This window comes from Eumetopias jubatus, unplaced genomic scaffold (assembly GCF_037043125.1).
Source record: "Eumetopias jubatus isolate StellerSeaLion01/CBP00866 unplaced genomic scaffold, mEumJub1_p1.0 scaffold_3, whole genome shotgun sequence".
Classification (NCBI taxonomy): domain Eukaryota; kingdom Metazoa; phylum Chordata; class Mammalia; order Carnivora; family Otariidae; genus Eumetopias; species Eumetopias jubatus.
Genome location: NW_028274809.1, coordinates 194,314,635 through 194,338,149, shown reverse-complemented (window position 1 = coordinate 194,338,149; position 23,515 = coordinate 194,314,635). Strand labels below are relative to the sequence as shown.

The 23,515-nt window shown below is 56.7% G+C and overlaps 1 protein-coding gene across 1 annotated transcript in view; it reads left to right on the top strand.

Annotated features, from left to right (window-relative positions):
• The window catches only part of RASA3 (RAS p21 protein activator 3), a 114,996-nt gene extending 94,033 nt beyond the window's left edge, over nt 1-20,963 (top strand). The window contains exons 12-24 of the mRNA XM_028087312.2: nt 395-509; nt 1,310-1,384; nt 2,207-2,330; nt 3,407-3,513; nt 4,333-4,410; nt 6,007-6,084; nt 7,142-7,215; nt 8,026-8,132; nt 8,638-8,720; nt 13,006-13,214; nt 14,875-14,978; nt 18,859-19,042; nt 19,511-20,963. Coding sequence (XP_027943113.1) covers nt 395-509; nt 1,310-1,384; nt 2,207-2,330; nt 3,407-3,513; nt 4,333-4,410; nt 6,007-6,084; nt 7,142-7,215; nt 8,026-8,132; nt 8,638-8,720; nt 13,006-13,214; nt 14,875-14,978; nt 18,859-19,042; nt 19,511-19,586 — 1,414 coding nt within the window. The 3' untranslated portion in view covers nt 19,587-20,963. The remainder of the gene's footprint in view (nt 1-394; nt 510-1,309; nt 1,385-2,206; nt 2,331-3,406; nt 3,514-4,332; nt 4,411-6,006; nt 6,085-7,141; nt 7,216-8,025; nt 8,133-8,637; nt 8,721-13,005; nt 13,215-14,874; nt 14,979-18,858; nt 19,043-19,510) is intronic.
• The last annotated feature ends 2,552 nt before the right edge of the window (nt 20,964-23,515 follow it).

Genomic DNA, 23,515 nt, shown 5'->3' with positions numbered 1-23,515 from the left:
ATGCACCCTAGTTGAGAGAAGGCTTAAAGCATATTCTGTTACATTTGCTTCCCTGTTGGACTTCCCATGCCGACCTCAGGTTTAGCCCTTAGAAGCATTAACTTGGTGCAAAACCGGACCTCACAAGGGGCAAGGCAGCGGGTGTGTGGATGTTCCGCTGAATTGTCCGGACAGCTGTGTGCAGTAGGTCTATCCCTCACGCCTGGCTGGGGGGCTCAGGATGCCTAGCTGTGAAACATGTGGCTTGGTCTCATTTTCCTCCCAGAACATCTGGAAGCAGACTCAGCAGGGGGAGCGTATCTCTGCATCCACTGGACAGGTACTCAGGCACAGGCTCTGCTTCCGCTGACCCCTTGCTCTCTTAGACAGAATTGCCTCCCACACTGTTTTACAGGGACCCCAACACCATTTTCCGAGGAAACTCGTTGACGTCCAAGTGCATTGATGAGACGATGAAGCTGGCAGGGATGCACTACCTGCACGTGACCCTGAAGCCCACCATAGAGGAGGTGAGTGGAAGTCCCACCGTGCAGCCCCCGAGGAGTCTCTGTGGGCCCGGTGCCGTTGGGTGGCGTGTGAGGGATGCCCCACAACACTGAACATCAGGTCGCTGTGCAGGGCGTGTCACGCACGGGAGCACCTGGCTGCAGGGCTCCATGCCACCTCCTTCCCAGCCCCACCACAGGGCCCTTCCACCTGTGTTCCAGAATCTTCCTCATTTTCTCAAATTAAAAAAATGCTTACTTCAGAAAATTCTTCGTCTGCTAAAGACAGAAGGACATGCAGAGAAAAACTGGCTCCTCGGAGAACCCCCCTTTCCTTCAGCCGCGGGTCCCCCTGAATCTGTGGTTGGCGTTCTCTCTAGAGCAGCCTCGGCTGTGCATGGCCCTTCTGTTTCCGCTCATGCGCTTCCTGCTCCAGTGGCTTCTAGTTCCTCGCCTGACCTTTAATGGGACCCCTGAGCAGATCTCAGTTCCCCCAGAACAGCTTTGTAAAATGCAGGAACGTGAGGAAGTTTAAATTCGCATTCTGATCCGTGTGCAGAGACCTGCCAACACTTGGAAGTAACCATGTTTTTAAACTTTATGAAACCTGATCCCACGTGCGCTGATCGGGAATGGTCTTCGAGAAAGTCCCATTCCTCACGGACCAAGGCTGTGTCTGTGGCCACGCTGAAGGCCCTCCTCTCCCTGGTGCGCGGGTGGGGGGTGTGGCCGCAGCTCCTGATGCCCCCTGAGCCCCTGACCTCCACCCGCCTGTGATCCTGGAATTTGTGTCACTCACTCCTTGTCATAAATGCACTTTCCAGATATGCCAGAGCCACAAATCCTGTGAGATTGACCCTGTGAAGCTAAAAGATGGGGAGAACCTGGAGAACAACATGGTAAGGAATTCTGATTTGTTCAGCCTTCTCCGGAGCCAGTCGCCCATCTGCAGGATTTGGGCATGTGGCCACCTTGGGCGCTGCTTCTCTCTAGGATTTGGGGTGGGGGCCATACTGGGACGTGCTCTGCAGGGTGTCCACCGGAGCCTGTGGGAGGAGACTGGCCCTTTCTGTTGCTGGGAAGTGGCACCACCACTCCACTCGGCTCTCGGCCCCTTTCTGCTGACTCGCACTGCTCCTGGCCTGGCGCACTCGGCGCCTGTGCCTTCCCTTCTCCTGGGGTGATCGGAGCCTCCCCACCGGGCTGGCTCATGGCCTGGCTTCTTCCCGGCCTGGTCTGTCCTGCTGCAACAGACGTGGTCCCACACCCAGACCGCATCCACCCGTGTCCTCCCAGGGTGGGGTCGTTTTTTAAAATAGCCAGACTCCCTGATTGGACAGGGAGTTTTAATCTTACATAGGGTTTATTCAGGTTAAGTCTTTTTCATGCCTTTAAAGAAAAGAGACGGGGTTCTCACTGTCAGGGAGGCACGTTCCAGGGAGTTTCATCCCTGCACCCGTTAACGAGGTCAGCGTGGAGGGGGGGGTACACAGGGGCTTGGCCCCGCCCCCAGAGCTCCAGGTGTTTGCCCCGGTGACCGCTGCCGCTGCCGAAGAGGCCCCTCTGTATATGCTGAGGGGGAGTGCATCAGCGGCTGCCACGGCTGTCCACGACTGCTCCATCCCCGGTGTGGTCGGACTGCTCCAGGGGCTAGCAGGGCGGCCTGGGGGGAGAGCGATCCAAACAGGCAGTTGGGGTGACCCACCCGCACCCCGTTGCAGGAGAACCTGCGGCAGTACGTGGACCGCATCTTCAACGTCATCATCAAATCAGGGGTGAGCTGCCCCACCGTCATGTGCGACATTTTCTTCTCTCTTCGAGAGGCGGCTGCTAAACGCTTCCAGGGTGAGTCTTTGGTGCAGAAAACGTCCACGGCCCCTTGCGGGGTGGTCCCTGTCCCCACTGCCAGGCACCTCAAAGCCAAGGGACGTTGCCGAGTCCGTGCAGACACGATTCCAGCTATGGCGCGGTTCCCACACGGCATCCCTCTCCTGCCCGGCCGGGCTCCAGGTCCTGCCTGCAGCTGTCCCCGGGTGGATCCAGGCCCAGGCCCCAGCTGGGAAGGCCGGCTGGCCAAGTTTGGTCACGGTGGTTTATTTGGGATGGAGCATTAATTTCTGTGATTTGGGCCCCTCCGGTAAGAGAAGCCGCCCTTCCCGGTTCTTCGCGGTTCTGACTGGAAGGTCGAGGCGGTACTCCGCACCCCACGTCATGCAAGTCTGCGTGGCTGAGCCTTTGTGGTCTTGGGACAGGAGGGGTCCTGGGGATGAATCGCCCCCTTCCGTTGTGCCCACTGGTCAGGGAGGCACCAGGATTCAGCCTGTGCAGACCTGCCCACAGGCAGAGCAAAGGTGTCCTGCCCTGGTGGCAAGTGCCAGGTTAACTGAAGGCTGGGATGAAGGCTGACGAGGGGCCAGTGCGGCGCCTGCCTCCCCACGCAGTCCGGCAAGCCGTGTGCACGGCCCTGAGGAGCCCGTGGGCCAGCCCAGACGTGTCCTGCTGCCTCCAGGGACCTTTGAGCCCCCAGAGTAGTCCCTAGGGCCTTGACAGGAGCCCCCTCCTACCTGCCCGTGTGGGCACCTCTCAGCTTGTCCAGCAGAGGAGACTGGGCCTTGTGTCCAGCTCTGTGGACAGGAGCTCCTGCCTTCAGAGCACATGGGCTCCTTCCAGCGCCAGAGAGCACCCAGTGTCTGGGAGGGGCCGCTACGGGGTACGCCCAGCCCCCACACACTCTCTGGGGTCGTCTTCCAGCCCGGCTGGCCTGCCAGGTCCTGTCCGTCATGGCCCCGCTGCCAAAAGGGGCTGAGCTGTGGGTAGTGGTGAGGGGAGAGCAGCCCGGGGCAGGTGCACCCAGCACCAGCCCCAGGTTCACGGCTTTCCCCGGAAGGGCGTCAAATCGGCTGTCTGTGTTCTGGCCGCAGGCGACCCGGACGTGAGGTACACCGCTGTGAGCAGCTTCATTTTCCTGAGGTTCTTCGCTCCTGCCATCCTGTCCCCCAGCCTCTTCCGGCTCACGCCTCACCACACGGTGAGTGAGCTCAGCCCCCAGAGCTGGTAAACCCGCCCCCCCCCCCGACTCGCGGGCGCGTGCGCAGCATCCCTGCTGGAGGGGGAGGGAGGGGCGGCCAGGCTATGAACTCCTTTATCCACAGGAAGGGTCAGCACCTCTGCCAAGCTGTGTCTGCTAAACACAGGTGGATGCGTGACCAGGATTTCTCACTCCCGCCTTAGGAAGAATGGAGCATTTATGATCTTGTGTACATTCAGTCACATATTCAATCAACAAACGTTTGCCGAGCCCCTCAGGGCCAGGCTCTGAGGGACACACCAGCAGAGCGTGCCCTGCAGTGACCGAGCTTGGCAGAAAGCCCAGGGCCAGGGGATTCAAGGGGCCCTATTCGCATCTCCGTTGGTTTTAGGTTAAAGCGCATGAAAGGCAAGCAGGACACCCTGAGTAGGGCTGCGCGGGGGATCCAGAACTGGGCAGGGAAGCTGCTCGTTTAAAGATGCCCCTTGTGCACGTCAGGCTGGGCGCTTATTTGCAGCTACTCTCCTCTCCCTGCCCTGCAGGCCCCCTGGTGCCCTGGGGAGGCACTGGGGTCCAATCTGCGGTGGCCTGAGAGCCTGCGTCTTGAGCGTCTGCTGTGCAAGCTCTGGGAAGGCTCAAACAACAGAGTAGCCCAGAGGGATGTGTCCTGCGTTCGCCTGCGTTCTGTTACTTGCAGGCAGCACGTCGGGTGCCTTTTAGGTGATGTCACCCGTTTTGTCAGCTGTGTAATTCTGGGTTCAGTCGCAACATTTCTGTAAAACTGAAACAAAACTTGCATTTCTCCTTTCTATCTGATAGGACCCACAGACGTCTAGGACGCTGACACTTATCTCCAAGACTATTCAAACTCTTGGCAGCTTGTCCAAGTCAAAATCTGTAAGTCATTTATTTTAATCATCTCTTTTTAAAAAGAGAGTGTGGGTTCAACACAGTGATAAGGATAAGGAACGATAAAACGCACATGGCATCCCCACCTACCATCTGAGTAGAGAAAACGTTCCAGCAGCTTGCAAGCTCCTGTGGCCTGCTGAACTGTGAAACTTTGCTTTTTGAGACTGTTTTGTTTGGGAGCAAATTATCCCCAGAGCCTGAGTTTGTCTTCGTGAATGAGGTACTTAACGCAGGTTCGCTGTGGGGATGATGATTTTCAATAATATTTCACAAGCCGGTAGCGTACAGGTTAATGTCTCTTAATAAGCAATAAAGAAGTAGTATCCCCCAGACCAGTGGTAGATTCATCCCACTGTGTTCCAGGCAAGGGGAGGGGGAGGAATACAGTTCAAATCCTGCGTCTTCCCTAGACACAAGGGTGAGCGATGACATCGGCCCCTGCCAAAAGGAAAGGTCCCCCTTGCTGGAGCAGCTGTTGCTGGGGAACACCGAGGTCTTGATAGGCAAGAGGGTGACCACCCCTCCCAGGGCCCAGCAGTCCCTTGGCTGGACCAGAGCGTCTCTTGTGTTTGGGCAACATGTGCCCAAGGGCAGGGCCCTCGGCCAGAGTGCTCATCAGCAACACAGGGAGGGGTCATGCTCCCCTCACAGATCCCTTCACTTCTGTCACGAACAAGTGGGTTTCTGTCAGGCCGGCCTACGGCAGGGGGGCAATAACTGTAGCAGGTGATGCATGGACGTCCATGCCTGAGGCTGCGCGGGACAGATGGGGGGCTCCTCCAGGGGCAGCCTACCGCACGCCGCATCCTTCCGGGCCCTGAGGGCCCCACAGCCCCCAGAACGTGGATGATGACATGCAGTTTTGAAGACATGGGGCTGCTACACGCAGCGGTGGTGATGTGGGGACAGCTGGGCACGTCCATGGGACTTAAGGCCATGGCTGGCTGCACAGGCACAGGGCCCATCTGGTGGAGGCCTCCCCTTCTGCCTGGACCTGCAGAAGCCCCAGCCCAGCCCTCCCCATTCTGTCCTCTGTGGGGTCCAGTCGCTGCCGGCAAGCAGCCCCCGTGGGGGAAACGCTCGGCTGTCTGTGGATTGGAGTGAAGTAAAGGGTGTGTGGTGGCCAGCAGCAAGCAGGCCGCTCGTCTGGCCATCCATGGAGGCTCGGATGAACGAGTCCGTGCTGGATGTGAGGTCTGCACAGAACCCACCTCATGGCACATCCAGAAACAGGAAAGTGGCCTAACCCTGAGGACGGTGCTCACAGCGGGCACAGCGTCGGGAGGGCTGCTAAGCTGGCCGTGCGTTCCTGACGTTCACACATCGGGGACCCCTCGCCAGCACCCCCAGGTCACAGAAGAGGCTCCAGAGCAGCGGCCTCATCGGGGTGCCCGTGTAAAACTGCACAGACCTGGAACCCAGAGCCTGGGCTGAGCCCTGGGGCAGCAGTACACCCGGCATCTAACTTTGTTTAGTGGCCGTCACTGAGGCTGGTCATGATGCACGCCTCTAGATGGTTCTGTTTGGGACCAGGAGCCCAGAGACCTGTAGGCCTTTGTTAAGTGACCTGTTTCATTTTAGGCCAGTTTTAAGGAATCCTACATGGCTGCATTTTATGAATTCTTCAACGAACAAAAATATGCTGATGCAGTAAAAAACGTGAGTATGGACATCAGTTAACTTGAATGGACCTGCCCCCAAGTCGTATGCTGTTCTTAAGAAACCACTGTTGTAGAAAATTGAGTTAAAAATCACAGAAAATAGAAGTGACCGTTAACTACTGTGAAGAGTTCAGAGCATCGTTACCTTTGCAGTCCCTGGCCACCCTCCACGGTCCCAGGACTCTGTGCACCCCGGGGGGCTGTGACCCCTTCCACACCCTCCTGTCCACCGTCCACGGTCCTGGGACTCTGTGCACCCTGGGGCACCATGACCCTTTTCTACGTCCTCCTGTTCTGTCCAGTATGGTCCTGGGACTGCACCCTGGGCTCCGTGACCCCTTCCACACCCTCCTGTTTGGAACGGACAGACGGAGTTCTTCTCCCTGATTGGTGGTGTGCTCTACCCTCTAGAGTGCTGCCCTGTTTGTTCTGAAAATCCTCTGCACGTCCCTTGCCTTGTCCTTCCTGGCCATCTACTTCTGGAGTCCCCACAAATGCCTGAGTCATGGCGCCAAGGGACCCAGACCCGGAGTCAGGGACATGGCACATGGAGAGGATCTTGTCTGGATCCTAAAGCTTTACTCTTTCTCTTGTGTTCAGAAGCAGTCACACATACTTACCTCTCAGAAATCATAAAAACCAGAATGGGAGGAAGGGAGAGGAGCTGGAGGTGCGCATCAGTTGATGGAGGGAATCCAGACGGGTCCTGGTTTTTAGGAGGGGAGGGTATCCTGGGAGGAGAGCCCGTGCTGCTCACATTCCAGTAGAGATGCATTCTTGCATCACCTGTTGACGTGCAGGTGGGCCTCCAGGTGTCACCAGAAGCCTGGCAGCCAGGTGAAGCAGCAGCTGGGGGTCTGGTGGGAGGCCGGAAGCTTCCTGGCTGCAGCAGAGATACACTCAGGACCCCTGACTCTTGCAGAAGAACCCATGCTCCCCACATTCCTCTCTCCTCTGGCATCAGAAAGAGACACAGTGTTCTGTTTCCGTGTGAGAAGGAATATATCCAAGCGTGCCATTTCCCCTTTAACCATTTGTTGTCTTTCCCACTTTAGTTTTTAGATCTGATCTCATCTTCTGGGAGAAGAGACCCCAAGAGCATAGAGCAGCCCATCCTGCTTAAAGAAGGGTAAAGGCTGCGTCTTCTGCTGGGTCAGCAGGAGGGAGACGCGGGGGCGGCACTCCTGGCCATCCCTGCCATGAACTGGGGTGTCTCTGCCCACGTGGCTGGTGGTCTCCCAGCTCACAGGCAGCCAGACCCGTTAGGGGCTGTGCAGGCCTGGGACATCATGGCCGTCGTCCATGACTCCGATCCAGCAACATTGTGCACAGGGCATGTGTGAGACGTGGTGGTGTTGGCTTTCCTTTGTGCCTCTGCCCTGGGGGTTGTGTGAGTGGACAAACACCTGGCAGGCAGAGAGAGGGGTGGGAAGGCTGAACCACCCCTGCATGGTTGGCTCACTCACACCTGTGTTCAAGACCCTCCCTCCCTCCATCAGCCCCCCACTCCTGAGGTGTCTCCTGCTCCAATCCCTCTTTGTTTCCAGAGCACACTTGCCATGGCCCCATGGGCCTGCCCACCTTCTTACAGGCGTCTCTTGTTGGTTTTCCCAGTGTGGGAGCATGGGGAGGGGGCGGCTGCTTTGTTGGAGGTCTGTTGAACCCCATGTCCTTGCCAGCTTGTGATTTAAAGTTAACACCGGCACAAGCAGGTGCTAAACTTTTCAGAGGTAGAGACCTTTGCCTTTTGGTTTTTAACCCTATCACTTGGAGATACAATAAGATGTTAAAAATCTGCAGGCCATATTGGGTAGGACAGATGTGAAAGAAACAGTTTACTTGGATTTTGCAGATGGGACTTCGGGCTGTGGTGTGGGGAAGGTGCTGGATGTGCCCTGAGCCCCAACATTCACCCACAAACATGTCCTGTTCACAACAGGTTCATGATTAAGAGGGCTCAAGGACGGAAACGCTTTGGGATGAAGAATTTTAAGAAAAGATGGTTCCGCCTGACCAACCATGAATTTACTTACCAGAAAAGCAAAGGTAACAAGAGAAATTGGCTTTTTACTTGATTCTCACACTTTATTCTGAGGGGCCAGAGCCTTGCTTGCGGCCCTGATGGGGTTACCGCCTGCTTTTCTGGAGTGAAACGAAGCACATGGAGTAAGCCTCCCATGGAGTGAGCAGTTTCTCACCACGGGACCGTGTGGGAGACATCCGCCCACCAGAGTGGCCTGGGTGGGGGTGGGGAGCAGCTGGGCCCGCGCCTCTGGGCTCCAGGCGTGGGAGTTGGGGTCCTGTGTTGGCTGTGTCCGCCCAGATCTGATGTGGCTTAGATCTCAGTGACGCGGCCCCCTGGGAAGTAAAATGTGGAAACAGGCTCCTCGAGACGGTGTGCGGCTGGAGGCGTGAGGGTCCCTGGGAGGTCCTGGTGCGTGAGGCCCAGCTGTTCTACAGTGTCCGCTGCCCGTGGCCTGTGTGCGGCTTACCCATCCCCCCAAGGTGGGCACCCTCTCCCCCGCCCCCTCATGAACCCTCTCTGCGGCAGGAGACCAGCCTCTGTACAGCATTCCCATCGAGAACATTCTGGCCGTGGAGAGACTGGAGGAGGAGTCCTTCAAGATGAAGAACGTGAGTGTTGTGTCTCCACTCGCTTTTCAGGGGTTTCTCCTTCTGCTCTCCCCACCCTCGCCCCGCTGCCCCCCTGCCCTCCTCCACGGAGCCCCATCACCGGGTGCTTGTGAGCTGGCCAGAGGCGAAGAACCTGCCGGAAAGTGCATTCCTGGCAGCTGCAGGGACGGGGGGCGGCTCTGGGACCCTGTGGGGTTTCTTTGAAACTAATTTTGATCTGGTTTTGAACTTATAGGAAAGTGGCAAGAATAGAGCAGGACCCCCCATGTCCCTTAACTCAGAATTGCGGGTTGTTTGCATTTGTCCCATTTGCTGAGCATATTCCTTCATTCTGTCTTTGTCTCTCTCCACGTGCACGTGTTTTTCTGAGCCACGGAAATACTTGAGCGTGTTTCCTGAAAACAAGGACATTCTGGTATAGAACCCATACAGCTGCCCGAGGCAGGACCCCCAGCGCTGGTGCAGCATGATTACCGATCGCCGTCCGTGCTGAAAGCGGTCTTCTAGCTGTGTGTGTCCCCAGCCGAGCACCACGTGGTACATTCTCTGTCGTGTGCTTGATCTGGAACATTCCTCGGACTTTCTCTGTGTTTTGCAGCCTTGATGTTTTCGAAGCACTCAGGCCAGGTTTTGTGGGCATCTCTCAATCTGGGTGGTAGGTTCAGGCAACCCGTTTTGCCAGGCATTCCGTGGAGGCACATGTGTCCCCCCCCCCGCCCAGGCTCGTCTTGTCAGGACGGTTCACGGTGACCGTGGGAGACACGCTGGGCTATGTCCACCTCTGGCTCCTCCTCAGGCTCTTGCCCGTCCTCAGTGGCTCCCTGCCTCCCTTGTCCCTTCACTACTTTTTCTTGGCTTTTGCCATGGAGAGCTCCGCGCCACGGAGGTTCTTCACTTGCCTGTTAGGGCCACGTTTTGTTCAGGGCTGGCGCCCCTCACTGCCCAGTGTGGCCATGGGACGTGGCAGCGTTTTCCGGCTGCATCGTCATTCCCATCACCGGCACACGCCGTGGGCACGCATGCATCCCACTCGGCCGAGCACTGGCAGGGTTTCTGAGGGAGCCACCGGTGAGGATTTGGGAGTGAGGCTATGAATGGGGAGACCTCCTGTGTGTTCCCACGGAATGTCCTGTAGGAGAGCCCACATGTCAGGTCTGCTTACCACTTGACACTCTACAAACAGCACAGACCCCTGGGGACTGTCTGTGCAGCACAGGGGAGCATGCCTGGGTTTTCTTGTCACCGAACACCTTGAAGCTTGGTGGGGGAGGAAGTGCCCCTGCCCACCGCCATGGCCACCAAGGCCACTGGGTCAACTCTCGTCACCTCCCGTGTGGTCTCCAGGCTCTGGGGGAATGTGCGCTCACACTGGGCACCTGGAGGCCTTGTTCTGGGGGAGGCGGGGTCTATGTAGGAAAGTTCCCTGCAGCCTCGCTGGCTGGTGGCTTTGCTTGGACGATGTCCCTACCAAGCTCAGGTGGCGAGGTGCCTGAGGGTACCGATGGCCTCCCATAGCCCCCACAGCCCTCAGCATGGAGCCTGATGTCTGCATTCTGCCCTCTTGCTCTTTCCCCATCTGGTTCCATTTCTGTTTCTCTGTTCCTGATTTTCCAAATATTTTTTTTATACTTTTGTTTCATTAGATGTATTTTATCTAAGTCATCCGCAGTCTTTTTTAGAGCTAGGTGAGGAGTAAATAGCAAATAGTAGTTCAAACTTAAAATGCTACGAATCATTCCCCGGTCTTCCAGCTTTACAGAAACTCCGACCTGTGAGGGTTTGACAGGCAGTGAGGCCTCTGCCCTGTCAGCTTCCCCAGAGAGAGAGTGCTTCTCCTCTCTTGTTCCAGACCCCGTCTCGGCCAGCAGCCCTGGCTTGGCGCATTTCTCTGCCGCTCTTCCTCCTGTCCACACTCTGGCCGAGGGCTGGTGTGGACAGAAAGACGGCCCGTTGGCCAGTTCTCCGCGATGATGTTGATGACGGGATTGCCCCTCCTGTGGGGGATAGGGTAAACCCCCGACCTTGCCACCCGGGGGCCACCCGGGCCCTCCATGCCCTCACCTGCAGATGACCGTCATCCTCTGGAGCCCAGGGTCACTGCCGGGCAAACAGTGCACGAAGCACGATGCCCGGGCCTCTGCCACCGTTCATTCATTGCCCTTCCAGCATTCGGTTATAGGTCCTCAGGGGAGACCCCGCAGCGGTCCAACCACCGGTGTAATTTGGAACTCTTAGAGTAAAAAGGCCGGGCTCCTTAAGGAGAGAGAGATGTTCTCAAGGTGTTGACGATTTTAGTTTTTTCTCTTTAAGATTCGGAAAGTGGCTGTCCGTGGAAAGAACTGGCTTAGCTGGTGCTCTCCGTGTGCTCAGCAGGGACACCTTCCAGGCCCTGGAGTCCTTGTTCTCTGAGGTCACGGACAGCTGTTTGGGCACCAGCTCTGGGGCTGGTGTCCTGGGATGGCTTCTCCCTGTAAACATCCTGAGGGCGAGTTACAGCTCTGGCCCAGTCTCCAGAGGAGCAGACAGACTCACAGAGGAGGGAGCTTACAGGAGCTCACGCCACTTGTGTGGGGGCAGGAGCTCAGACCCGACCTGCTGTCCTGACAGCCTGCATGCGTGGTCCATCTCCGGCAGCCCCAGGCCCAGCCCCCCGCCCCGTGTCCCTGGTCGTTCGCCTCACTGTTTGTGTCTTCCTGAGCGTTGCCAGCCGCCCCTGCCCCCCCCAACACCACGGGCTTTAGGGAAATTAGATGTTGTAGCAGCTCTGCGTTGCTTGAGAACCTTCTTCAGATGCCAGGAGCCATCCACAGTAAGCGCTGGCCCGGGAGGAGGGCCCTTGCACACCGTGTCACCGCGCGGGCTCTCCTACAGATGCTGGGTTCAGGATTCATAGGAAGGTCCCCAAGTCAGGTTCTGCCTCCCAGGAATTGACAAGGGCTCTGACCTGTCTCCCGTCTCCTGTGTCTGTCTCTTGCTCATTGGCACAGTTTGGGGGGGACACAGTGGGATCGCAGCCATACACAGATTTGCACAGTCTGAGGCCCGTGCAACAGTGCATGTGTGCCCAAGGTGGGACAGGGTCGGGGGCTCAGCCCCAGCTGTTCACTCAGGAACTCGGACATACAGCTTCTCCTCCACGGATCCATCAGCTCCTGTTCCCCCTCTCCGTGCACACCCCCGCCCCCGGAAGAGCCCACCATCATCTTGGACGTTCTGATTCCTGGCCTTTTCTAGGGCTCTCTTACAAGCCCAGCCTAAGAGCCTTCCAGGGCCCTGGCCTGCCCACTTCCCCGCTCACCCCCATCTTCTGTGTACAGCCGGGCCTGCTCCTGCTGGGAGCACCCGGCCCTCCCTGGGCTCAGGGCCTTTGCACCTGCTATCCACTGCCCCAGGACCCCTGCTTCTCCCATCCCTGCTGCCTTAGGACCCCCGTGCCTCCCCTCCCCGCTTCCCCAGGACCCCTGTGCCTACTGGCCCTTCTGCCTGGGACTCTCCATCTTGTTCTCCTTTTCCCACTCAGCTTAATTATCTCTTAGTCATCTTTCTGACCTCAGCTGGTCATTTGTTTAGAAGGTTCTTGCCTGACCCTTCCTCTGGTGTACACAACCCTTACACTTTGTTCATCTTTATCCTTCTTGCTGGCCGGAAGTTCATGACAATAGAAACTCTGGGCCACCCTGGGTCCCCAGAACCTAGGGCAGTGTCTGGTTCAGGAATGGTGGCTGAATAACAAGAAAGGCGGCAGAGGCTCTGAGAAGCCTCAGAGGAAGTAACACCGACCTAGAAGGAGGAGGAAGAGCCTCCTGGTCAGGAGGGGTGGGTGCATTTTTCCAGATGGACACACAGCACATACAAAGGTCCTGAGGTAGGTGTGGGGGTGAGGACAGGAACGTGGGCAGGATAAGCTCTGATGCACCTTGTGCAGAAGGCCGCCCCGGCTTAAAAAACCATTTATGTAATGGCCACAGTGAACCACAGCAGGGAGATGTACAGTGCTGTGCCTTTGCTTTTCGAATGGAGCCCCCCCAAGACCCCAGGAAAACAGAGTGCCTTGGCCAGGCTGACCAGGGGTCACCCAGCTGAGTCACTTCAGTCTCCTGAGTCCCCCAGGGGGAAGGCTGTGGCTTGTGGCTCTGTCACGTTCAAGGACAGCAGAAGCCCTTTGTGCGTGCCACAGCCCCTGGGCCCGTCTGTCCCTCCCCCCACATCTGTACTGAACACCCTCGAGGCCCGGGCAGGACATCCTGCTGTGTGGCCTCTCTGATCCTCTTCCCGGCCCCCTCAGATGTTCCAGGTCATCCAGCCCGAGCGAGCGCTGTATATCCAGGCCAACAACTGTGTGGAGGCCAAGGCCTGGATTGACATCCTCACCAAAGTGAGCCAGTGCAACAAGAAACGCCTCACTGTCTACCACCCATCTGCCTACCTGAACGGCCACTGGCTGTGCTGCAGGGCCTCCTCGGACACAGCCCCGGGCTGCTCCCCCTGCACCGGGTAGGTCTGTGCCTCTCCAGCCCCAGGACCCTCCCAGATGATACAGGCAGAGAGGGGGTCCCACAGGACCAGCCCAGAGGACGGAAACAAACCCGAGCTAGCAGGAAGCGAAAGCAGAGAGTATTGAATGTATATACAGAGAGAGAGATACGGGACAGAGCATCCGGGAGACTCAGAAAGGAAAACCGCAGGAGTCTCCTCTTTGCTTGGGGCCTGGGGTTTTTAATGGCAACTGTGGTCTGGGGGCACGTGTCCCCTTAGGCATCCAGGAACTGGTCGGCACAAAGACAGCGTCCAGATGTCCTTGATAAGTTACTCGTTCCCTCAAGCCAGGGGTCTTGGCCTCAAGGCGTTTGGAGTAAGTGGTCTTAGAGAACATTTAGGACGACCCCGCCTAGTCACTCCTGTTTTCCACTGTGCTGGAAGACTCCGAAGATGCTGTCACCTTTTTGTCCCTTACGAGGAGGACATACGCTACATGCATTACAAGACATGTGTAGAGTGGGGCGGAGGTGCAGGCCTATAGCAAGAATAGAAGCTGGAAAAGGAGCAAAGAAAAAAAACAACAGGCTTTTTTTTTTCCATGGGGTCCCTTCAGTTTCCCAGTCTCACACCCACCCCATGTGGCCAAGCACAGTTGTCTGGCTTGTGCACTATGCCGGGAAGTTTGGCCAAGGGGCTGCACTGGGGCTTGGCTGCACATGCACAGCTGAGTCTTCTAGGCTGTTCTCTCGATTCTTGAGGAGCCTCCATACAGCAGAGCCCTGGGCTCATCCTCATGAAGGCGCTCTGAGACTGTCAGGAGCCCTGAGCCATCAAGGGTCCTCCTGCCTCTGCCACGGGTTCCAGTGGTCCTTCAGGGTGGGTGGCAGTGAAGGAGGGTGCTCCATGCTGAGGAAGGACTCCCAGGGGCAGGGTGCTGTCGTGTTTCTTCTAGAAGAGCCCGGACACATTCCGCCATCCTGCTCACACCCCCTTTGGTTTCTGCAGCTACCCTCTGCACACCCCCTCCCTTACCTTCCTGCCCCACCGTTAGCTGGGCCTCCTGAGGGTCATGAGAGGCTCACCTCTGCCCCTTCCGGAAGGTGACCTGGTGCCCTCAGGGTGCCCCATGTGACCTGTGAGAACAGTGATGACTGCTGTCTGGTATGGGTGTGAGGAATACCCCAAGCTCATGGAGGTAGGATCCGGTTTCATAGCTGAAAAAGCCAAGACTTGGGGAAATCCCTGCCAGGTCCTGCCCAGGAGAGGCTGAGCACTGTGTCTGGGGGCTGGGACACTGCTGCACCCTCAGGCAGGAGCCGGAGCCACCCCGGGCTGGGGGAGGAGTGGGGACCTGGCCGTCCCCACCTGGGGCGGCAGACCGACCCTACAGGGCCCACGGCCCACGTGCGTCAGGAGGGGCTCTTTCTATTCCAGATCATTTCTTGTCACGGCAAAACAAGCCTGGCTTGTTTGCTTGCTGTCTCAGCAGATCTTTAGGCCTCCCGTCCTCCAAGCCTGTGGATGGGCACTTCTCAGTGCTCGTGAGCTAGTCCGCAGACCACACAGGAATGCCACAGCCCCGTCAGGGCTAAGTTCACTTCCTGAGATCATTCCGTTATCTCATGACCTCTGATATCATCGTTCTTTCTATTCTGGTCTCGCTGTGTTTCGGCAGCGGCCTCCCAGCAAACATCCAGCTGGACATCGATGGGGACCGAGAGACGGAGCGCATCTACTCCCTCTTTAACTCGTACATGAGCAAACTGGAGAAAATGCAAGGTAAGCTCAGCACACAACCTGGCGTGTTGTCTCACGAGATGGCAGGTGGCTTTGGAGACACCTGGCTGGGGTCCCAGTGACACCTGGAGCTTTCTGCAGGGATGACCGGCCCTCGGAGTGAGTCCCTGTGGTCTGCGTGCAGTGTTCTCATTCATGGAATGAAGGGCGCTTTCTGCAGGTTAGGCAGATGTGGGGAATCTACTTTATTTTTTTTTAAGATTTTATTTCTTTGACAGAGAGAATGAGAGAGCACAAGCAGGGGGAGCAATAGAGGGAGAGGGAGAAGCAGTTTCCCCGCGGAGCAGGGAGCCCGACACGTGGCTCGATCCCAGGACCCCGGGATCATGACCTGAGCCGAAGGCAGACGCTCAACCGACTGAGCCACGCAGGCATCCCAGGATCTAATAACAGATTCTGCAGATAATTTAAAATGGAATTTAGTTGCAACCTCTGAGCTGCCAAGTTCTTGAGAAGATCCGATGTTTAATAACCTCCCATACCCCCAGACTGTGTTCTCCGGAGGGGCACATGCATGTGTGTGGGGGACATGTGGGTGTGCACGTGGGAGTATGTGCAGGTGCGTACATGCCCGGAAGCTGCAGACACAATATTTAGGTATAGCTCGATCATCCTCAACACTTAGTTCAGAAGAGGCGATCGTAACAAGAGCCCACTGAGAGGCAGATGAGAGCCCTTAAGCCCCCCTCTGAATGTGAAATAAAGCTGAGTGGGGCCTGGAAATACACCATCAGATATTTCTTTTTCCCGATCAAAGCCAGTACTATGAGTGGTGGGCCTCAGCCTGGAACTTACTTTAGTCCTGCTCTGGCGAGCATGCCGTGGTGGTGAGCTTGCCGTCTGTGAGCTTAGCCACTCCTGTCCTCCAGTCGCCTCATGCAGCCTCGAATGACTCCTCTGCATGCACACCCAGGCTCCAGGCACGTGCACTCTCACATATGGGTGCACATGCCTGCAAGACCACCGTGTTTACATACTTGAACTTGAACACACAACTGTGCACATGCATACACCCACAGCCACCCCAGCGGATCCTCCCCCGGCAAGGGTGCCACACACAGCACTTGGCTCCAGAGTTCCAGGAGGCCATGCAGCAGTGGCCCTGGGGCTACATCAGGCCCCAAGGTGGCAGCCCCTTCCCAGCGCGCTGAGAAGAGTGACCAGAATGGAGGAGGGTAATGGAGTCTTAGAGAGGTTGGAGCCACCATGTGAGATCCAGGTTCATGAAGGAGGCTGACTAAGCCTTGCATGATCAGCCACCTTCCAGTGACCTCTCTCCACACGCTGTCTCCCTCTTGCTTCCAGCCTGGGGTCACCCCAGCGTCATACCATTGCAGGACCCTCTGCCCCCTTCGTCTGGCTAATATCTGTCTTGTGAGTCTCCTCCTCTGGGGAGCTTTTTCTAACCCTGTGTATTTCTCTGTCATTGCCATGATAATCATCTCTGATCTGTTCACCCTCAGTACACTTGACCCTTTGAGAGCGGAAGCAGATCTTATTTACCCCAGTGCCTGACATGAAGGGGGAACTGAATACCTGTTTTCTGGATGAATGGATGGACAGGCAGTGAATGACAGATGGGTGGATGATGGATCAACAGATGTTGGGTGATGTTGGATAGATGATAGGTGGATGGATGATGGATGGGTGGGTGATGGATGGATGATGGGTGAATCAAGGATGGATGGTGATGGGTGTACGGATGATGGATGGATAGATAATGAGTGGCTGATGGATGGATGGATGAATGATAGGTGGAGAGATGGATGATGGATGGATGGATGGGTGGATGTATTGGTGGATGGATGGATGGATGGATGGTTGGTTGGATGGATGTATTGGTAGATGGATGGATGATGGATGGGTGGTTGGATGGATGTATTGGTGGATGGATGGATGAATGGATGGGTGGGTGGGTGGATGTATTGGTAGATGGATGGATGATGGATGGGTGGGTGGATGTATTGGTAGATGGATGGATGATGGATGGGTGGGTGGATGAATGATGAGTAGATGGATGGACGGATGATAGGTGGAGACACGGATGGAGAATGCATGGATGAATGAGCCTCCCTCCCAGTGTAGGCATCATCTGGACAAGTGTTCGTAGTGTCAACATGATTGGAGATCTTAGAGTGCACCTCCACTTCCCTATCCTCTTTCATGAAATGGGTTAGGCATCTGGGTTAATCCAGGATCCAATCACACAGCCCCCATAAGGCAATTAGCATGGGCTTGGAGCTGAGCAGGGCCTGGCCCCAGCTGCCCTATGCTTATCCGGGTCACCTCCACTGCCCACCTCCCTCCTCTCAGGCCGCAGATCCTCGCGTTACAAAGGCGTGTGCCTCTTCCCCACCAGCACCACCCGGGCAGCGAGAGTCTGTTTCTGGTCACCGTTAGCAAAACCACAAGAACACGTGCTTGTTCAGGGGTGACCCCTCCTGACCTGCCGACGCCAGCTGTTTTTACAGCAGCACAGCTTGCAGGTACTGCCAGGCCCCGGACTGGAGCCTCCCAAGGACACGGGTGCCCCCACTTCGCAGAGGGTTCGCTGAGGCTCGGACATGAGTAACCTGCTTCAGGCCCAGTAGTTCCTGCAAGTGGGGGCTTTGGGGCTGGAGTCCAGGCAGTCCAGCTCTGGAGACCATAAGCCTGTGTTTTATGTAAAAAGAGAAAGGCTGAACTCCTATCAGCACGCTGCCCACCGAGCTCTTCCCTCCGTTTCCCCCTCTGCTCATTCGTCCTCGTGTTTAGAGTGGCTTATCTTTCTCCTGTCAGGTTTTTTTCTTTAAACTTAAATCTTCCCGGTTTTCCTTTGTACAGACTTGTGAATTTTCAGTAAGAATTAGGTTATTTCTCCTGGGGTGGAAATAAAGACGGTGAGGTGGGCACGAGAGCCTCTGTGATAATGAAACAGCAACACAGACAGGGTGAGGAGCCCCCGAGATGCCGGCTCACCTCGGCCAGGCGCTGTCCAAATGACGCGTCTTCCCTCCCGCCTCTCTGTGGCCCTGGAACGGAGGGCCTAGGTCAGGGGTCCCAGGCCCAGCTCAGGTGTTTGGGGAAGAGGTCGGGGGTCCCAGGCCCAGCTCAGGTGTTTGGGGAAGAGGTCGAGGGTCCCAGGCCCAGCTCAGGTGTTTGGGGAAGAGGTCGGGGGTCCCAGGCCCAGCTCAGGTGTTTGGGGAAGAGGTCGAGGGTCCCAGGCCCAGCTCAGGTGTTTGGGGAACAGGTCGGGGGTCCCAGGCCCAGCTCAGGTGTTTGGGGAACCGGTCGGGGGTCCCAGGCCCAGCTCAGGTGTTTGGGTGCTTCTCGTGGATGCCTGGAGGCCACAGCATGGTCTTCAGCAGGAGTGATGTGGTCCAATGAGAAAGTCACGTGTCCAGCAAGTGGGGGTGACAGAAGTCCTAGGAAGCTGCGCGGGCAGACTGAGAAAGTGCCACCCGTGAGGACAGCTTCTTTTGCACCTTGTGCCCACACGTCCCAGCCACAGGGTGTGCACGTTAATGCTGGATGAGTGATGCCCTGGCACCTCTTTCTAAGATGGGGCTTTCCTTGAGGTGTTCTCCCCAGACCGACCCTGGGTGACCCCACAGGCCCCTTGAGTCCCCCTGGCCCGGTGTCCAGGAACAGACATCTGCCGGTTCTGGTTTGGTGAGCAGTGGGGTGTGGACACAGGTCGCTCAGGACACAGGCTGGTCAGAGAGGGGGCATCAGACCCTGGCTTCTCCAGGGCTCAGTGTTGGCCCGGCTCTTGGGAACGGCTTCTGCTTCTTGGTGCATTTGCGTGGGAACGGTCAGCCCTTCCTGAGGAGGCTGCCCATGGAGTCCCCGCCCTGACCTCCGGCCCCTCCCAATGCTGCAGAAGCCTGTGGGAGCAGATCCGTGTACGACGGGCCCGAGCAGGAGGAGTACTCGACGTTCATCATCGACGACCCCCAGGAGACCTACAAGACACTGAAGCAGGTCGTCGCTGGGGTTGGGGCCCTCGAACAGGAGCATGCCCAGTACAAAAGGGACAAGTTCAAGAAGACCAAGTACGGGAGCCAGTGAGTATGGCATCGGACTGTAGGGGAGCCCTTGGCAAAGGTAGTGGGGAAGGGACTGCAAGGGACTTCCTGGGGCTGAGCGTTACCCTGAAGCCACCTGCACGCACCCATGAGGACTGGGCAGCCTCCCCGTCTCCCGCAGAGCAGCCCTCCTGTACTCTTCAGTCCTCTGGACAGTGGCCCAGGGGCAGCACACCCCGAACCTCCTGCTTCCAGACCCTCCCACCTCCAGACCCATTGCTTCCAAAATTAGGCTTTGATGGGCCAGAAGTTGCCTTTCTCTAGGCCACAGGTACACTTGTATAGGCGACTTTTGGCTAAGTCTTTTTTTCTTTGCTTGTCTGTATTTTTCACATTTATTACGAGGAATATGTATCACGTTTAAAGGTAGAAAAAAAGTATTAACGTGCAGATGGGCAGCAGCGATCAGGGCTCTGCCTCACTCTCCTCCCCACTTCCCCTTTGCAGGGAGCACCCCATTGGAGACAAGAGCTTCCAGAGCTACATCAGGCAGCAATCGGAGACCTCCACCCATTCCATTTGAAGCAGGATGTCCTGTCCCAGGACGGTGCCCTGAGCTGCAGCAGGGAAACCGCGGTCTCCGGGAAGGAGGGAACAGAGAGAAAGGACAGCCGGGCAGGGGGTCCGCACTTCTGCAGCTCTCACTGTGACCGGCGCCAGGCTCACGGGACTTCTGAGGCTCTCCCCGGGCCGCGTCTGTGGTTGCTGGTGCACTGTCTTCACACTGGTGGCCGGCGACCTGAGCTGGCCTCTCTGGAAGGAGGGGCCAGGGATGCCGTGCTTTCTGCAGAGCTTGGGCTTCTGAGTCCTGTGCACTTTCGCCTTTGCTGGGCTCTGGTGCCTGTGCCGTGGGGCCCTGCAGCTCCCTCCTCTCACACACTCTGCTTCAGCAAGACAGGACGCTGAGCGCATCGTCTCCTGTGAGCCTGCCTGCCGGCGGCCGTGCCCACGGGCCTTCTGGGTCCAGCCCTTGGCGTTGGTATTGTTCCTGGCTGAAGGTCAGTTTTGTGGCTTCGTTGTGCATCACTGCACGAAGATCCCAATGTGAGGATGCTCTTGATGATTTGGAGTTACGGGGTCCTTCTGCAGAGAGTACCTGGGGGGAGGAGGTTCCAGTCTGCTCTCGCAGACATGGGTGTCCCAGTTCTGTGGGCTGCAGACGCTGCCAGAGCCGGCAACGGGCCGAGCTGCGTGTCCAGCCTGTCCCCCTTCAAGCAAAAGTTGTTGCTGTTTTGCTTTCAGTGGAACTTAAAAGTAGAATACACATTAGCTGCCCCTTCTGGAAGTTTGAGGAAGGTTTTTAAAATGTGCATTATTTTCAAGCTGTTTTTCTTAACATTTTTAAAGGACCGTTTCTAATGAGCTCCTTGATATAAAGTACCTCGGAACATCTAGGCCTGTACTCGTCAAAGGGGAGGGTGCACAGCAAAGCAACGGAGGGAATGAGCTGCTTCTCTTGGAAGCCAGTGGAAGGCCCTCCAGAGCTCACCAAGGGACGCAAAGCCCTGAGCTGTGCAGACCCTGCAGCCCCCGGGAGCAGGGCTCTGCTGGGTCTCTGTGAAGTCCCTAGAAGCTGCCAGGCAGTGGTGGGTGCTTTGCTGTTGGGATGGGGGTCCGGACATGGGGCAGTCAGCCTCAGACTTTGTGCCCATCCTGCTTTTTATTTGCAAATACCGTTCTTCAGACTGAACTCTGAACCGTGGCAGATAGTAGCATCACTTGTGACAAAGACGGTGGAGGAAAATGTTGCAAAAAGTAAACTTTGGGACACATAACTATTAGGCTGCGCCAACTGCAATTTTTAACATGGATTTGTAACTTAATGTTTCTGTTTATAAGATACTAATGATTTGCAATGTATTTTACTGGCCAATTAAAACAGATGTTTTATTCTTTCTGAGGACTGGTTTGATAATTGTGCATGTGGGAGATGGGTGCGTGGCGGAGCGGGGCATGTGGGAGGCTGGATAACATGCTTGTGTGGCAGGGGAGGTTCAGCTGTGGGACTTTGGAGCAAGCTGGAAACCACGGTGCTCTGTGGAATGGAAAGATGTGGGGTCGGGCACTCTGAGTGCGTCCGAGTGTGTTCTGCTGGGAACCTCCAGTGAGGATGGAGACGGGCATCAGCCCAGGGAGGGGAAGATGAGCCCCCAGCACGTGCTACTCTCTCCGAGACACAGTGGGCCTTGAGCTTCAGGACCAGACACAGGGGGAGCAGCAGGAGAGGCTGTGGGGAGGCAGAAGTGCTGAGGGCCCTGTCCCACCTGGACGGGCGGAGGGAAGGGGCTGCATGCATGGTGGGTGGCCTGGAGGAGACCTGCCTCCAGAGCAAGGACACGGGTTCCCTATTCCTTTTTTCCCTGTGGTTTTCACTCTGTTGCTGTTTTAATTCCAGCCTGATTCAGCTGTTAGGAAAGAAACAGGTGGTCGGGCTCTGGGGACACCAGGTTGGACTCTGGGTGGGGGGCGGTCAGCCCCTCCCTGGGGGCATGGACTCGGGGAGAAAAGTGCCCTTGCTGCTTCCATCCGGCCTCTCCTGGCAGCGGGATGGCACCAGGGCTGGGTGGGGGCTGAGGGGGTGCAGAGGGGGAGTACCTGCTCACGAGGGCCCCAGGTCAGAGGCCACAGCATCAGTCAGCCAGGACGTGAGTGTCCACAGCAGGGCTACGGGCGGCTCCAAGGAGTCTGGCTGACTCAGACACTTGTGGGACCCGGGGAAGTTCTGCCCCCATGGGAGGACAGAAAGGAGAAAACCTCGAGGAGCGTGGAACCAGACGCCCCTGTCCCAGGACCCCTCTGACGGGTCACAGTGGCTCTTGGGGGCCTCAATCTGTGTCCACCTGCTCTTCCTCCAGACAGCCTAGGCGTCCTGCCATCCCGGCCTTAGTCCTTTGGCCTCTCCCAGACTAGCGTCTGTGCACGCGGGTACCTGGGCAGCACGTCAGGCGCTGCACCAGCCCCTTGGCCGGGTGACCAGAGCCTTCCCGGTGCGCGGAGATGCTGTGGAGTGTTTTGGGGAGACAGACGTGCATGCGGAATTAGGGAGTCTCTTCTGCTTCGTGCTGAGTAGTTATGATCTGCCAGTTGCTCAGGGAAAACCCCTACTATGATCTGTCCCCCGTGGCCTTGGATGTTTGGAGATTAAAAACATATGCTGGGATGCTACCAGACATTTCTGTTAAGTTGTATTATGGGCTGAATTGTGTCCCCCAAATACTCATGGCAAAGTCCTGACCCCAGCACCTCAGACTGTGGCTGTATTTGGAGACAGGATCTTTAAAGAGGTAATTAAGGTTACATAAAGTCATTAGGGTGGGCCCTAATGCCATATGACTGGTGTCCTTCTAAGGTTAGGACACAGCCAAGAGACACATGAAAAGATGCTCAACATCACTCATTAGCAGGAAAATACAAGTCAAAACCATAGTGAAGTATCACCTTGCACCTGTCAGAATGGCTAAAATCAGTAACACAAGAAACAACAGGTGTTGGTGAGGAAGCGGGGAAAGGGGAACCCAAATCTTGCACTGTTGGTGGGATGCAAACTCTGGAAAACAGTATGGAGTTTCGTCACAAGGTTAAAAATAGAGCTACCCTACCCTACGACCCAGCAATTGCACTACTGGGTGTTTACCCCAAAAGATACAAAAACACTAATTCAAAGGGATACGTGCCCCCCTGTGTTTATAGGAGCAGCATGTACAACAGCCAGGATGTGGAAGCAGCCCGAGCGTCCATCGACAGGTGAAGGGATAAAGATGTGGTGTGTATACACAGCGGGGTGTTACTGAGCCGTCAGAAAGATGAGATCGTGTCACTTTGTGAGAACAGGGTTGGACCTAGAGGGTATCATGCCAAGTGAACTAAATCAGATAAAGGCAAATGACCGTATGATTCCACCGATAAGTGGACTATAAACGACAAACAAATGAATAAACAGAAAGCAGAACCAGAGCCATAGATAGAGAATCAGCGGGGCGGGCGGAGGGCAGGGAGGTCTGGGGCTCCGGGTGTGGAGTGACTCGGTCACAGGGTGAGACGGTGCTGTCACGGAGGGCGCGGCCAGGTGACAGACGGCTGCACTTGAGGTGAGCCCAGCACCCCGTAGAGAAGTTGAGACGCTATGTTGTCCCTGAAACTAATGTCGCTAGACTCAGAAGACCCGAAGAGACAACATCAGGACGGGGACATGCAGAGGGACGACCGTGGGAGGGCGGGAGGAGGCACGCGCTGGCGGAGCGGCTCCCAGAGAGACCAGCCCTGGCGGCACCCGCGTCTGTGTCGGCCTGGCCGGCCGCTGGCTGCGGGAAGCCAGCGTCCGAGTCTCCGTGGTGGTGCCTCGTGCCGGCCGCGCTCGCCAGCTAGCAGCTCACAGCTGCCCGTCCACCCCCGATGCCCCTTGGGCCCGCCTGGACGAACGCCTGAGCCCTCGGTCCGTTTGCCCGAGTTTGG